The 15,126-nt window shown below is 36.3% G+C and overlaps 1 protein-coding gene across 1 annotated transcript; it reads left to right on the top strand.

Moving 5' to 3' along the window:
* Window positions 1-277: 277 nt before the first annotated feature.
* Window positions 278-14,569, top strand: LOC101745683 (N(G),N(G)-dimethylarginine dimethylaminohydrolase 1). The gene is made up of 6 exons (XM_021350414.3): window positions 278-806; window positions 8,057-8,159; window positions 8,403-8,500; window positions 9,043-9,270; window positions 9,900-9,992; window positions 12,311-14,569. Exons 1-6 carry the CDS (start codon window positions 540-542, stop codon window positions 12,383-12,385), a joined length of 864 nt encoding a protein of 287 aa, XP_021206089.2. The 5' UTR covers window positions 278-539; the 3' UTR covers window positions 12,386-14,569.
* Window positions 14,570-15,126: the final 557 nt, after the last annotated feature.

Below are 15,126 nucleotides of genomic sequence, written 5' to 3'. Positions count from 1 at the left end.
GGTTTATATGTATAATAACAGTGGTTTTTTGAACTGCTTCGTATCTGTGAAAGTGCACAAATGTGGGAAAATGAAACAAAGCCGCTGAACGTAACTTCTCAGGATCCTCTAAAAAATCCACCGAAAAGTCTTAGTAAATGATCACCCTTTTACTGAGATTATATTTCATTTCATTTTTCAATAAATAAAAAATGTCGTTATAATTAAAGTAAGACTTGACCTATAGATCTTAGTTACCAGGTCATAAAGTCCCATAGATCAAAAAGTACCCATAGATACACCGTAGTTCCGAAAATTGACATTTATGATTTGGCTTTGGCATTCCTAGGATAAGTTAATTGAATGAATATCCTCAATATCCTGCGCTGGCGGGTTTTTGTAGTGTAATTTGTACAAGTGCAGGGTGCACTCAATAAAATACAATAAGGATTAAGGTTAAGGAAGAGGAAAATTGTGGATCATCCTGAAAATATTTAGAGAAGAGATTATCAGACAGTAATACTACGTACGTGCGTGCAGTTAGTATACTGTTACTAGAAATGGATTTTAAAATGAATGAATATACCCATGCACTGGTTGGTAAAATAACCACTGGGCTCCAAGGATTCGGCAAGGATGTGGATCCCAAAGATGTACGGCGCCAGCACGATTGCTTCGTACGACTATTGAAAGAACTGAATATAGAAGTGATTGAATTAAATCTTGAAGGAACAATCACAGAAAATATTTTCCTTGACGATGTGGCAGTGATTTGTCATGGAATAGCCTTGTTGCTTAAGCCGCGAAACGAAGCTGAGGCGCGTAATGTAAGTTATTACAGTAGAAATTGCGAATTGTTTTAGTATGTTGCTATAATGTTAATTCAGCGAAATAATGCAACTAATTCAGTTGAAACCGTTTATCCATTACATCATTAATCCCTTTTTAAAATCAAGGTATATGTCACTACAACATCCTGTTCTGCAATAAAAAAATGACAATTAAGTAATGTAACATGGTTATGTTTTGTGTTATAAATAGGTTTTAACTTTGATAGCTTCTTTTTTTTATTGCTTAGATGGTTGTACGAGCTCAAGGCCCACCTGGTGTTAAGTGGTTACCAGAGCCCATAGACATCTACAACGTAAATGCCACCACCTACCTTGAGATATGAGTTGAGGTTGAGACCTTAGAACTCATATCTCAAGGTAGGTGGTATATCTCAGTGTAGCTACGACGGCTGTCCCGCACTTCAAACCAAAGCACATTACTTATTGCTTCACGGCAGAAAGAGGCAGGGTGGTGTTACCTACACGTGCGGACTCACAAGACATCCTACCACCAGTACAAGATGTCTTACCACCATCTCAGCTTTTAACAAAATCTTGAGTTTACATTCGAAACTGTTTCTATTTTGAACAATCCACAGAAATGTTTTGTGATTTTCGATTTTTGATCTGTAAAGTTTTGATGTGAGTATACTAAATAACATATTTCTAAAAAAATTCACCACCAGTATGTATTTTTTCTGCTGTTAAAAATATACTCCGACTGCATGAGCCAGTATTACACAGCTATCACATTTCGTAATACTTGAAAGTGATGATTATAAATTTAAACAAGAGCACAAAATGGGTTTAAATATTTTAGTTTTTTAATGCAGTTGAAAATCTATTTGATATCAAACTAACAAATACCAATAAATTACAGGATACGTAATTAAGACTGTGTTGTAAGAAAAGTTTAAAAAGTCTTAACATAATTTAGGAATGAGGACATTTTAGTATAACCCTATAATTCTTAACTGAATATCTTTCAAATGTTCTCTCAGCTTAATTTTTAAGATAGTCACAAGTTGGAATAGAAATTTCAGTTATGGGTAGATTATAGTTTTTTTTTTCGGGCTGGGGGCCGAACCTCTTTCGAGGTCTCCGCACCTAGGGGGCGCGCGGGGTATGGGGGACTCAACTATCTGCAAGGTGTTGGAAGCAGACCGCGGGCCCAATGAATTTTAGGGCCCACACACTAAAGGACTCCCCTGCACTCTTACATCTGACGTCCGATCTCCGTCCGGGGTCAAAACCAGGTCAGAGTAGGGGGGTTCCCGCGGTCAACACTACAACCAGACACGCGGCGCCACCCCGAGGACGCCCGACCGACGGGTCGTCTAGGCGATAGTCGACGACCAACGACGTCGGTCTCCGCGGTAAGGCGGCCATACCAGTCCGCCCGGGCGATGCCGCTGGTGTTCCGGGATACCCCACTGGGCCAGAACCGGCCTGCCGGGTCGGAACGCGATACACCGCCGACCGGGTTGCCCTTCCACAGTATGTTCGGCGACGACAGCGACGACTTAAATAGAACCCACTCAAATGGAATTAAATGGTATCCACCCACTTAAATGGAGTCCACAATGCAACAAGTCCATTTTTGGGGACTATCAACTTTGGAACTCAATGATTCAACCTCTAAAAATACTCCCAGAATTGATAGTTTTTTCACTTTCTGAATGCATAGAGATTTCATTGGCTTTCACCAAATTTAATACTGGACTCCATTCACTAGATAACCGGCCATCACCATGGTTGAAGTGTCTATATTTGCCAATTTATATTGCTTCTATAACCAGTCTTGGCATATAGCATTGTTCAGTAGATAATATCAGAATCTGTGGTTTATGAATTAATAATGGTGTGTGTAGTGCAGAAAGCCATGAAAGTTATAAGAATTCCGTTTTATATTTGAAAATTTTCAGTTATGATTGAAGTAACTAGGACTTATTAAGCCAATGCATGACCGTAGAATGTAAGATGTCGTTTTATTGACAGAGCTTTCATTCTAGTTTTCATCCTGATTGTGGACTTTAAAGGATATCATGTTCTAGAAACTGCGTTGTCTCCCTTGAAGCGGCTTTCATAGCGGCGAATATGTTATCTTAGGAGTTGAAGGTGGTAACGTTCGTAGTTAAATAAAGGTGCCGATGTGACTTCCGTGACTGATGCGAGCTGTGTCCCGGCCTAGTTATCGTTCGATGACGGAGGCTTTAGGCTTGACGGGCCTTGCTTGAAGTCTGGAACGCCACATTTTAAACTCGATTGCTAGTTCGATTGTCCCGGGCGTCTCACCTTTCGGCTTGGGTAAGCTCTGGCGGATCAAAAAGCTACTTTACCACAAGGTACCGAGTCGTCAGAAAGGAGCCAACTATAGAATGTCAACTTCCGACGAGAACACCGCTTCGGTTGGGAGGATCATCGTTGTGTTCTCGTCATCGAACATCGTGGCTCCGATGCTTGGTAGCGGCGATTCTCGGAATAAACTTCTGCGAGTCCACCATCTCGCAAAAGGTGGCAGATCGTTGGAGAGAGAGAACTCTTCTCCACATTAATCTGCCGCTGTCGAGCCTCTGACAGGAAAATGGAAATTCTACAAATGTTGCGTGCCTCTTCGGCTCGTAGATTTCGATTGGAATTCGATCCACGACTCAAAAAAGTGGTACCTAATTGAAAAAGTTCAATCTTTAAGCATTTTGTTCTAAATTAAAAGTACCGGTCGATGAATAAAACGATAGTTTGTCTATGTTGTCATTTTATGTATTTTAAAAACGAAATTAACCTTGCGTTAATGAGTCTCATCTGACCAATAAATAACCATTATTATTCATATTTGTGATATTAACTGTTTTAAATTATGTTTGAAGGCCATGTTCTCATTCATTTATTAATTTAATTTATTTGAGTCCAATGATATATCTTCTCTAAATAGTACAATTTTGGTAAAATAAAGGTCGATGTCCGCCTTTCTGTTTCACCGCTTACATCTAAACTACCCATCCAATTTTGGAATAGTTTTCAGTTATAGAAAAGATAAACTAGCGAGTTTTCTGTTTTTCTTTTTTGACAAGAAGATAGATGGTTATTACTATTAAGTAAAAAATAATAATTTTCTTATGGCATATAACTCTGGGAAAATCAAAAATGTGTCGTTCAAAGATACGAGTAAAATAGATAGATAGAACTAGATAAAACTAGTAAAATATATGATGCTATAACTATCCAACCATAGGGTATTTCATTATGCAGAAAAAATTTCTAATTTTTAATTCATAATAGGCACCCATATTATTAGCATCTACTCAACCGCGCATTAGTATCTACTGCAGTGATTAATGTGAAAGTAAAAGTTAACTTAAAAAATATAAATCGATTCATATCCATACTAATATAATAAATGTGAAACTGTGCTTGTTTGTGTATTCCGCTTTCACGTCAAAACGAAACAACGGATTGACGAGATTCTTTTTAAAGTGTCAGAATTAGGTCAGGACGGTGACATAGGCTACATTTTATTCCGCAAAAACATCTCATTCCCATACGAAACTACACTGACACTTTTCCTTGAACACGCGGGCCAGTACGTGGGTAACAACTAATGGGAAAATTGGAAATTTAAACTATTATTCTGTTTTGTCACATGATAGATTACAATAATTATATGTTTCTACATCGTGGAAGTCGATAAACATGTTAATTCCGTATTTCCTTATAAAAATTACTTAATACCCTACCTGGGGGATCTAAACACTGGCGTAGTTACATTACTTAATACCAGCACACCGCAAATCTTGACTTCAAAACTTTAATAGTAGCAAACCTTTGCCACCAATGTGGAATGGTTCAACAATAAACTCAGATCATGTTCTAGTCAAATAAATTACGTTTCAACACCATTTACAAAATGAGTCATATTGGTATTAGGTTCTTACATATTATTATGAAATTGGCGTTTTGTACGGGAGGAATATAAAGACATTTTTTTTTGTAAAATTTATTTTATTAATTAAAGTATGCACCGTTGTTATTTATGCACTTTTGCCATCTCATAGGTAGTTCATTGATCCCTTTACTAAAAAAAAGCTTGGGCCGAGAATCAATAAACTTTTGAAAGCGGTTTGGATTGCCGCGTCGGTGTTGATTTTTTTTCCTTCTAAAAAATTGTCTAAAATCCAGAAAAAAATGGTAATCTGTTGGAGCACGGTCCGGGGAGTACGTTGGATGTCGCAGACATTCCAATTGTAGCTCATATAACTTAGTCGTAGTTTGTTGTGCAGTGTGTGGTCTTGCGTTGTCGTGAAGCAGCAGTGGCCTAGAGCGATTGACCAATCTCGGTTGTTTAGCAGCTAGTTCTTCCATCATGGTTTGCAGTTGCTGACAATAGATATCTGCCGTAATGGTTTGGCCAGATTTTAGAAAGCTGTAGTGAACGACACCGGCGCTAGTCCACCAAAAACTCACAAGTAGCCTTTCTGAGTAAATTTTCGTTTAGGGCAGGATTTGGCTCGGTCTCCAGGGTTCAGCCATTGCGACGAGCGCTTCCGATTATCGTACGTATCCACTATTCATCACAAGTAATGATTCGATTTAAAATCCCTTCAATATTGTGTCGGTTGAGCAAAGTAACACAGCAGTCGACGCGTGTTTGCAAGTTCCATTCACTTAATTCATGAGGTACAACATATCGTTCAAGATTTTTTTTCTTTCCCGGTTTGTGTCAAGTGGATTAATACAGTTTTATCACTTACCCCGAAGCCTGCAGCTATCTCTGAAGTGCTTTGTGATTGATCCGCTTCCACAATAACCTTTAATTCTTCATTTTCCACTTTGGTCTCCAGCCGTCCACGGGGTTGGTTCTGAAGGTCGAAATTTCCAGAACGAAAACGTTGAAACCAAAAACGTACCGTGCTTTCTGTTGCGACACCAGCGCCGTACACATCATTAATCCTTCGAGCTGTTTCTGCAGCAATGGTGCCACGGTAGAACTCGTACTCGTAAATTTACCGATAGGTATTTCATGTTTTCCATTGTACGGTAATAAGCGACGCCAAAGAAAAAATAATGAGGAAAAACAAACGAATGACTGTATTCAAAACTCAAATGAATTTCTAAATTTGAATTTGGAGCTCTTAACCAAAGAGGACATATTTCAGATCAAAGTGGTCAGTACGACAAAACGCTAATTTCATATGTAAGGACCTAATATTCGGTACATATAGTGTGTCCGCGATTAGGTATAAACAGGTCTGCATTACTCAACAGTGACAACGATCTATTCAATTGACCCCTTTAGTAAATACTGACACCTTAATTGGTCCATTCATTATGCTGTTTGCGAATGTTCATTTACAAAAGTTATTTCTTTTTCACCTACATAATTCTGAATGAAAAAAAAAAAAAGTTTTTTATTGCTTATATGGTTGGACGAGCTCTCAGTCCACCTGGTGTTAAGTGGTTACTGGAGCCCATAGATATCTACGACGTGAATGCGCCACCCACCTTGAGATATCAGTTCTAAGGTCTCAGTATAGTTACCACGGCTGCCCCGCCCTTTAAACCGAAACGCATTACTGCTTCACGGCAGAAATAGGCAGGGTGGTGGTACCTACCCGCGCGAACTCACAAGAGGTCTTACCACCAGTAGAATTTCTCACAATAAAGCTTCATTATATGCTACAAATTAAATTAAATCAAATTAATAATTATTTTACTTGTTTTAATATTATAGTAACCGCAAAGTGCATGTTATTTATTGCACATTGAAGAGTGTTTTGTATTGCAGACGAATATTCACAGCATTCAAATAAAATCACAATAATGTAACCCAACAATATTCCATATCTTAACAAGTACTTAACATGTCTTGACAAACCAACCAATTTCTTTGATAATTCAGTTTTCCAGGTATTTGAAAAGTTATAGGAACACACTTTTCACGACTGAGGGCACATGACAGCCATACCCTACTCACCTATAGGTACATTACTTTTCTATTTAATCTTGTTTAAGTAGTTCAAACGACGATATTATATATATTACCAATTTAACCCAGCATAATGGTCGTGACCAACGGTTAGCTGGTACAAATTGTAGTCCCAACTTTTTCTATTTGGACCTAAGCTCTTCATACTATCATCTCACGATTTCTCCGCACCAAGGGGCGCGCCTATCTGAGTGGATTTGCTAAAATCTGCCCTATCAAGAGCAGTGCTTCGCTGAATCTACGACCGGATCGGAGTCGCGTCCCGTCAATCCACCTAGCCGATGCCCCTGATATACCCGAATACTGAACTTGAACCAACTTGCTGGGTCGGAACCCGATACATTTTCAATCGGTTGCTTCCTTGTCGGTTCCCTTCCGGAACTACAGTGCAGTTACCGTCTGAAATAGCCGTGTCTAGTACGCACTTTTGTAAGCTGGAAGGTGAAACAACCTCGGTTACGGCCTCAACTGCGCGTAGACCGGCGGTCGGCTTCAGTAAACTGTCTAAATAGGAGTCCCCGAACTCGGATTGCATCGCGGCTGCCGCTGCCCTATAGTGCGCTATCCACAAATGGACAAAATCCCTAAATTATTGTTATCTAGTGACTACAAAACTAATCGATTCATTGAGCTCAAGACAGGCTTTATTTAACACGTTTTTAGTTTGGGGTCATTTCGAAACTACATTTTAAATGGTGCAGGTGGGTAAACAGAGTTAATATCATCGGCCACTTTGGGGCTATGCCATGACTTGTACCAATTGGCCGACTCGCTATAGTTATAAATAAAACGGGCCTTGTGTGGCTTACGACTACGCTTTACCATTACTTTGTTATGAATTCGGGTTCTAGTTTTGTTGGAGATCTCCAAATATGACCAACTTATTTGAGTCGACTATTATCAAAGCCGGCAATGTATGTGACTTTTGGACAATTATTGGTAAATCAGAAAAACGAATTATTGACTTTGTATTCCATTGGCAGTCACAAAACTCTTCTGAACGACATCTTAGATAAATAACAGGTTAAGTATTAACATTTATTTAATGCAGGTTTTAAACCGTATTTTTTGAAGGAGACGATTATATTCAAATCAATCTGTATTGACATATCAATAACATTTTTTTGTCCAAATGCACAGATTGTCACCTTTGATAATAGACGACTCATTTGTAATATTACAATAATTATTACATATAAAAAAATTGCAACGGCAAAGCGCAGCAAGGATATTTATCACAAGATGCTTTTCTTTTTTTTTGCAGTTTAAGATTTTGAAAGAAGTGCTCAAGAAAGACCTGAGACAGAGTATAGTGGAGCAAGATGAATCTGATGCGGTCATTTGTGGATCAGATGTCCTTTTCACTGGTTAGTACACCAGCACGAAAATTGATCTTGTAATATGAAAGAGCTATTCTTTAAATTAACCTATAAAGATTTAAAGAGACTCCGAATCTGACCATCTACAGAAAAAAGAGATTTCATAATTACTGTACAAAAAGTAGTACAACGTGTACTTGTATGTGTAATATTACGCAATGTATCGTGTCCAATGTAGTAAATATTATAAATAATAAGATTTTTTTTAATTACTTTTAATGTTATTCTAAGGTCGAGAATTTTTTGTGGGTATTTGTAAAACTACCAATGAGGCTGGAGCTAGTTTGCTGGCCGAAACATTTCCGGAGTTTCCATGTACTCCGATAAAGGTAAATATTGAAATTTAAAATAACAATTTATGGAAATTGCCTATTAAATTTTATAATTTTACATGTGATAATAGTTCGACTTATTACATGTATTCTTTGCGTGGTTGCTAAATTTAAGAGAATACAGGTGACCGGAATTCTGCATTTCATATGTCACCTATGTATAAAAAGTATAGGTTATAATTGACATCTTTAATGCAAATCATGTCCGTTTTGATAACAATACTCGGCGTCAAGCCATATTCAAGACGTATTCTTTGTTTTATGTTTCACTCTCCTATTTTGTTCGATGTAGTTCAAAATGTAAGTACTTACTTTATAAATGTCTAAAGCCATTTTTATTAACATTAAAAAATTAATGTAATGTAGACTAGTTTTTTTTTGAAGTGAAACTTCTTTGTCGACGTAGTGAGGAAAAAACGTATGTAACGTTTTTCGGTTACGCGTCATCTTAATTTCTTCCGTTACGCGCCATGTTTATTTTTTTTACATAAATGTTAGATGTTTCAGTGCACTATAAAAGTGTACTAATAAATTTTCAGATGTCCAAAGGAGCTGAACATCTCAAAAAGTATATAACCGTTGCCGGCGATGACGTGCTTTGCGTGGGCGCGAGCCAGGAAGCAAAAGAGCTGCTGAAGAGAATGGAACGGGAGGCTAATTTTTCGTATCAAACACTGTCAGTCCCAGAAGACGAGGCTGCAAACTGTCTTTACGTTAACGGAACGCTCGTGCACAGGGCCATTGAGGAGATCCCTGAAGCGTTCAAGGTAAAGATATATTCGAAAATACCCTTACAAGAACCCCACTCTTTGTTGGTAATCGTATCTCCACAAATATACTGTAAAAGGTGCTTGTAGTAGTGCATGTATAATTCAGAAAACTTGAACATTGTAGAAATATTTTTTATTTATTTTTTATTGCTTCTATGGATGGACGACCTCACAGCCCACCTAGTGTTAAGTGGTTACTGAAGCCCATAGACATCTACAACGTAAATGCGTCACCCACCTTGAGATATAAGTTCTAAGATCTCAGTAAAGTTACAATGGCTGCCCTACTCTTCAGACCGAAACGCATGCACAAGAGGTCCTACCACCAGTAAAATTATAAGTATTATAAATCATAAGTATATAATATTATACTTTAAAATTCAAATTGTTCTTGCTAATTTTAAACTGTAATCGCTTTATTAATAATGCGTGAAAATGTCTCGCACATTTCCAGTTACTCCAAAGTAGTGTGTTTCCAATTTCGCAAAACATTCTAGCGAATTTTTTCGAATAGAAATATGGGTTTTTCTTCTAACGTGCTGTCGTGTGAGCGTTCACTCACCATACCAGCCTATGAAGAAAATATAATTATAATAAAATGAGTAATAAATACGTAATTATTTCAGGTGTTCTGTGAGAAAATTGATTTTGCTCGACGTTCTATATGCCTCTCGGAACTGGCCAAACTAAAAGCCGATCTCAGTTCCTGCTCGTTATTGGTGAGGAAATTCTAAACTAATGATGCAATATTACTATCATATAAAGGCAATTCCACAATGTCTATGTGTTCAGTGGTATAAGATGCTTCCAAACTTGCTACGGAAACCGATTACATTGAAAGTAAAGAGTTGTAATCTAAAATATTATTTAATTAGCTTCGCGTTATTTTATTTATCAGAATCACCATTGCTTAAAGCAAAATGGTGTATCTTTATTAATTAATGTAAATTTGTTTCAATTCGAATTTATTAGTAATTGACTCTTTCTCTATTGTCATATATTTCTAATATTTACTATTCAACAGCATGTTATTAATTATAAATAATACTTAATAATGATTCGCGATGTAATTTTGGAAATATTATTCAATTTTGTCGATTTGGTTTTTATAATGTATGTTTCTTGTTTTGTAAACTCACACATGTAATGTTCTGAATGTATCAGAACCTATTTTACTTAATAACTTGAATCTCCATAGACACTGATAAATTATTATTGTAATTCGATATTTTAATCAAAGTGATATTATTACTACGAAGCTTCTTCAATAAAAGTACAAGATTTATAATAATAATAATTATTAAAATAGTTTGTTGATATTAGTTTATACCTGACTGATTACAATATTTCTTATACCTGTTATTAATGTTATTATACTAATATAATATATCGTTTCCATTGTATCGGAAAAATTAAGTAACCTTTGAGATTTTATACTGTGTTTTATATATTTAAGTGAAGTCTTAGAACTTATATATATTTCTAATAGCAACAACCCGTACCTCATTTACATTCATTCCTTAGTTTTGCAAGACTGATTCTCGAATAGTCCTTTTGGGAAGTAATTTTTTTGTAGGTTGACCCAATTAGAACGAATGGAGCTAATTTATTTAAAAATAATTACTGTTTTATACTTCGCGATATGTAACGTTGTAATTGTCTTCGCTGCCAATTCAAAGATCAAATTATATTCATCAAACTCACAGTTAATAACACAACATTAATAATATTAACAGACCTGTGTAATTATTGGTTTTCCATTCAACGAAAACGAGACTTGAAAATAATTATAGAACATTTATAAACGCACACATTGGTGTAAACATATTATGTGTATTAATTCAAAATGTGTTAAAATTAGTCAAAAACAAATTAAATTCGTCATCAAGTTTATCCAACAGATGACGCTACTGTGTCGTTAATTTATCTATGGTTTCAACTTTTTTTTTTTACCTAATCCTTGGTGGTCTAAGCGGCAATACCAACTACGCATTTACTGAGTCTTAACAATCTTAAAGTGTAAACAATAATTAATTAGCAAGAAAATCTTAACTCTGTGATAGCATTTCCTTGACTTCAAAGTATTACTATATTTAATCATAAATCAAAATTAATAACAATACTTAATTAGTTTTCCATTTATCAGTATAATTATTCAATATATTATGTTGTGTTGATGCTGTCGTATAATTTTTTTTTTAGGGCGGATTTTTTTTTTCAGTTTAGGAATTTTTGGACTGTTTTAATCTATTTATTTAAATGATCGATCATTCTAAAAAAAAATTGTTTACAACCAACGTAATATTTCTTCTCTATTGAATCTCGGATTGCATTTTTCTCTTTAGGGCGGATAATATTTGAATCGAATATAAACTGAATCACAGTAAAGTTGCTTAGTAAAATATATTTTATGTTGTAGTTGTCCAAAACCATGCATAATATTTGAACATGACATTAATTGATTAGTAATAAATGTTATTTATTTAATAATACGCCAAGTACAAAACGTGACAAATAGATTTAAATAATAATGCATAATACATTTTTTATCACGTAATTATCGAAAGCTTGGTTTCTGAACTTAGTCACAGGAGCGAAAGTGTCACTTACGTTTCCGGTTTGATCTTGTAATAAATTAATACTCACTCTACATTTTTGCGGCAATTTTTATATTCAACGTGTTAGCATCGATTTATATATAATTTCATAGGTTTATTTTTATAGTTTCGGTCTTCGCCTGAGTGCACTCCTGCATCGTTTTTCTTAAGTTTTTCACATATTTATTAAATATTTTTCATATGTTATGTGTGGCGGGTAGCCATCATACAACGCAAGATAATTGACAGATGCCTGAATCTCGCTTACGACATTTTCAAGATAAAGCGCATATATACAAGTTCCGAACAACAACATTCGGACCGTCGGTCTACCGAGCAAATATCACCCGCTCGGTGGAAGATCTTCCCTTTGTCGTATATCTCCATAAACTGGTGACCCCGACGTGATGTGAACACGCAACCTTCTGATTCATCTTCAGCGCATCAAGAACTCCGGCTACCACAATCCCCGCATTCTCGCAGATAAAAGCACGTCATTGACAGTCGTCCCATAGCAAGCCAGCATCGCAGCCTCAACAGGACCATCGCAGCCGACTCACCGCGCTTCCTGGTCCTACGGCACGCAACTTCACTGCCTCATCACGCCGCAACAGTTCATCGCAGCCCACGACCGGATCATCAACGCTTGGGGTCACACATCTCCGGCGTGGCAGCTCTGCACACATGGACTACTGGCGACACGCACGCAGCATTCAAGCTCAGTCTCGACTCACCGCAGACTTCGAGCAGCACTGGCAACAATCACGCAGCATTCAAGCTCAGTTTCGACTCACCGCAAACTTCGAGCAGCACTGGCACTTGCAAGCTAATCTCAGCACGGACAACGATAACTAAATATGACACGACCTCCAGTCTCGGAGGGGAGTGATGTGGCGGGTAGCCATCATACAACGCAAGATAATTGACAGATGCCTGAATCTCGCTTACGACATTTTCAAGATAAAGCGCATATATACAAGTTCCGAACAACAACATTCGGACCGTCGGTCTACCGAGCAAATATCACCCGCTCGGTGGAAGATCTTCCCTTTGTCGTATATCTCCATATTATGTACTGATTTTATGTTTAACAAGCTTTCGATTCCTAAATGATAAATAAAATAATATTCAAAAAGGAAGGACAGTATTATTACTTGTTTAGCATAATCACTAATACAACGTACATTTGTAATTCATACTGTCCTGTCTGTATCAGTAATATACAATACTATTAATATTTATTACAATGTTTACATTGTTGCTAGATTGATAAGTCGATGTATTTAAAGTACCTGTTTAAAAAAATACTTTTTATTTAAATTCGTTGTGAAAAAAATCGGAACGTAGTTCTTAATACATCACATTCTTGTTGGCCAACATGTGATTTTCTTAGAGAGGTAAATCAAATAATTTCTAAGTGGTACTGTTTTTAATCGAATGAAAAATCGATATTATTCGACTGTCAACGAGTTCACGACGAGAACGGTTAAAAGGCCATTAGCATAGTGACAACTACAAGAACGTCCAAAACAAAATTGTTGGACTGCCAAGGCTGAAATTCTGACAAGATGTTTTTAAAATGACGAAAATTCCTTGGTCATATTGGCTAAAAACTCGCATAGATAATTCTTGATGCAATTAATGTCATCAAACGAATGACCTAGGGCGGAAAAAATTGTATGAAGAGAATTCAGTTCATAATCGGATTAACTATGTTGTTTATAGTAATTGGGCACGTTTGGGCCGAATTCCGTTATAAGGTTGTAATGAGGCATTTTTATATGTGCGTAAATCGATTTTATAAATACAACACTTACGAATTTCGATAAACAGTAAAACCTCGTAAAAATTACCTCGAAAATAATAAAGTAATCGAAAATTGTAAAACGAATAGCAAATCAAACTGTGAAAATATTTTGAAAACATGTCTACTGGGTTAGTGATGTTCTTATTTATATCGAATATAATATGTTTTTAAAAGTGTGACTTCAACAAGATGTCTTAATTTATATTTTAGTCAGTATTAAGGTCTGATCATTTTGTACACAGTTAAAACTTTGTAACCGTAAGCACAATTTTCAAGTTGATTAATACATTTATATTTTGTATTTTAATTAATATAATACCTTTTTTCACTATGACTAATGATATAATTCTACAAAATAACGTTACGGTATTGAGCATACGGGGTATCAATTAAAAAAAAAAAAACACGACGTAAACGTCAAATTAAGAGATTGTCAAAAGGTCAGACCTAAAAATAAACAAATCATTGTTTTTTTTTTATAAAGGTTTCCTTGTTTAATACAGCACGAATAGCTCAAAGCTTCCTGTGTTTATTATCACGTTATTTATTATCTTTGCACTTATGCATTCCCTTTATCTAGTATTATTAATGTACGATTATTTATATTTCAGTCGTATTCCTTCAAAATTGTTATAGATTATTCGCGATAAATTATTTATATTATATTTATTTCTGAATGTCTTTATTGTATAATTAATTAAATAGCATTTGAGTAGTTGCAATAAAATTATATACGGAAGGTATAATATTGCAACGTTATTGCATTATAACATAAATAAACGTGAAAAAATCCTGTACCGAAATATAATCTTCAAGGTGTGGATTTCCTCCGAATTTTGTACTCCAAATGTATGTTTGAATCTGAATTTAATAAATATGTGTATCTCCACTGTATACGTTTTTGATTTATTATCATTTATATGAAACATCTAAACCTTGAAATACGCGATAAAAACGTTTATCAACAGTAATTAGCGAAATTAGACCGAATAAATTATGAACAAATATTAAGTATTATGGTCACCATGACTTGGTCATTTTTCTTTCGTTTCGTGCGGACTTGCTTTTTTTTTATGGCCCTTGTAGGCTGACGAGCATACGGCCCACCTTATGGTGAGTGGTTATCGTCGCCCATGGACTTCAGTGCCAGGGCCAGAGCCAAGCCGCTGCCTACCGCTTAGTACTCTCCATATGCCTCGTTTGAAGAAGGACATGTCATAGCGTTCGGGATACACCGTGGAGGGGAGCTCATTCCATAGCCGGATGGTATGGCCGGCAAAAAAGACTTGGAAACGCACTGTGGATGACCGCAGTGGCTCCAGCTAGTATGGATGAACTCTACTCCGGTGGCGAGCGGTGCGATGGGAAAAACGAGATGACGGTATCATCTCGAACGATTCCTCAGAGCACTCCTCATGGAACATACGGTACAAAAAACAGAGGGAACCG

The sequence above is a fragment of the Bombyx mori genome, chromosome 1 (genome assembly GCF_030269925.1).
Source record: "Bombyx mori chromosome 1, ASM3026992v2".
Lineage (NCBI taxonomy): Eukaryota > Metazoa > Arthropoda > Insecta > Lepidoptera > Bombycidae > Bombyx > Bombyx mori.
This window is presented reverse-complemented; position numbering and strand designations above follow the sequence as displayed.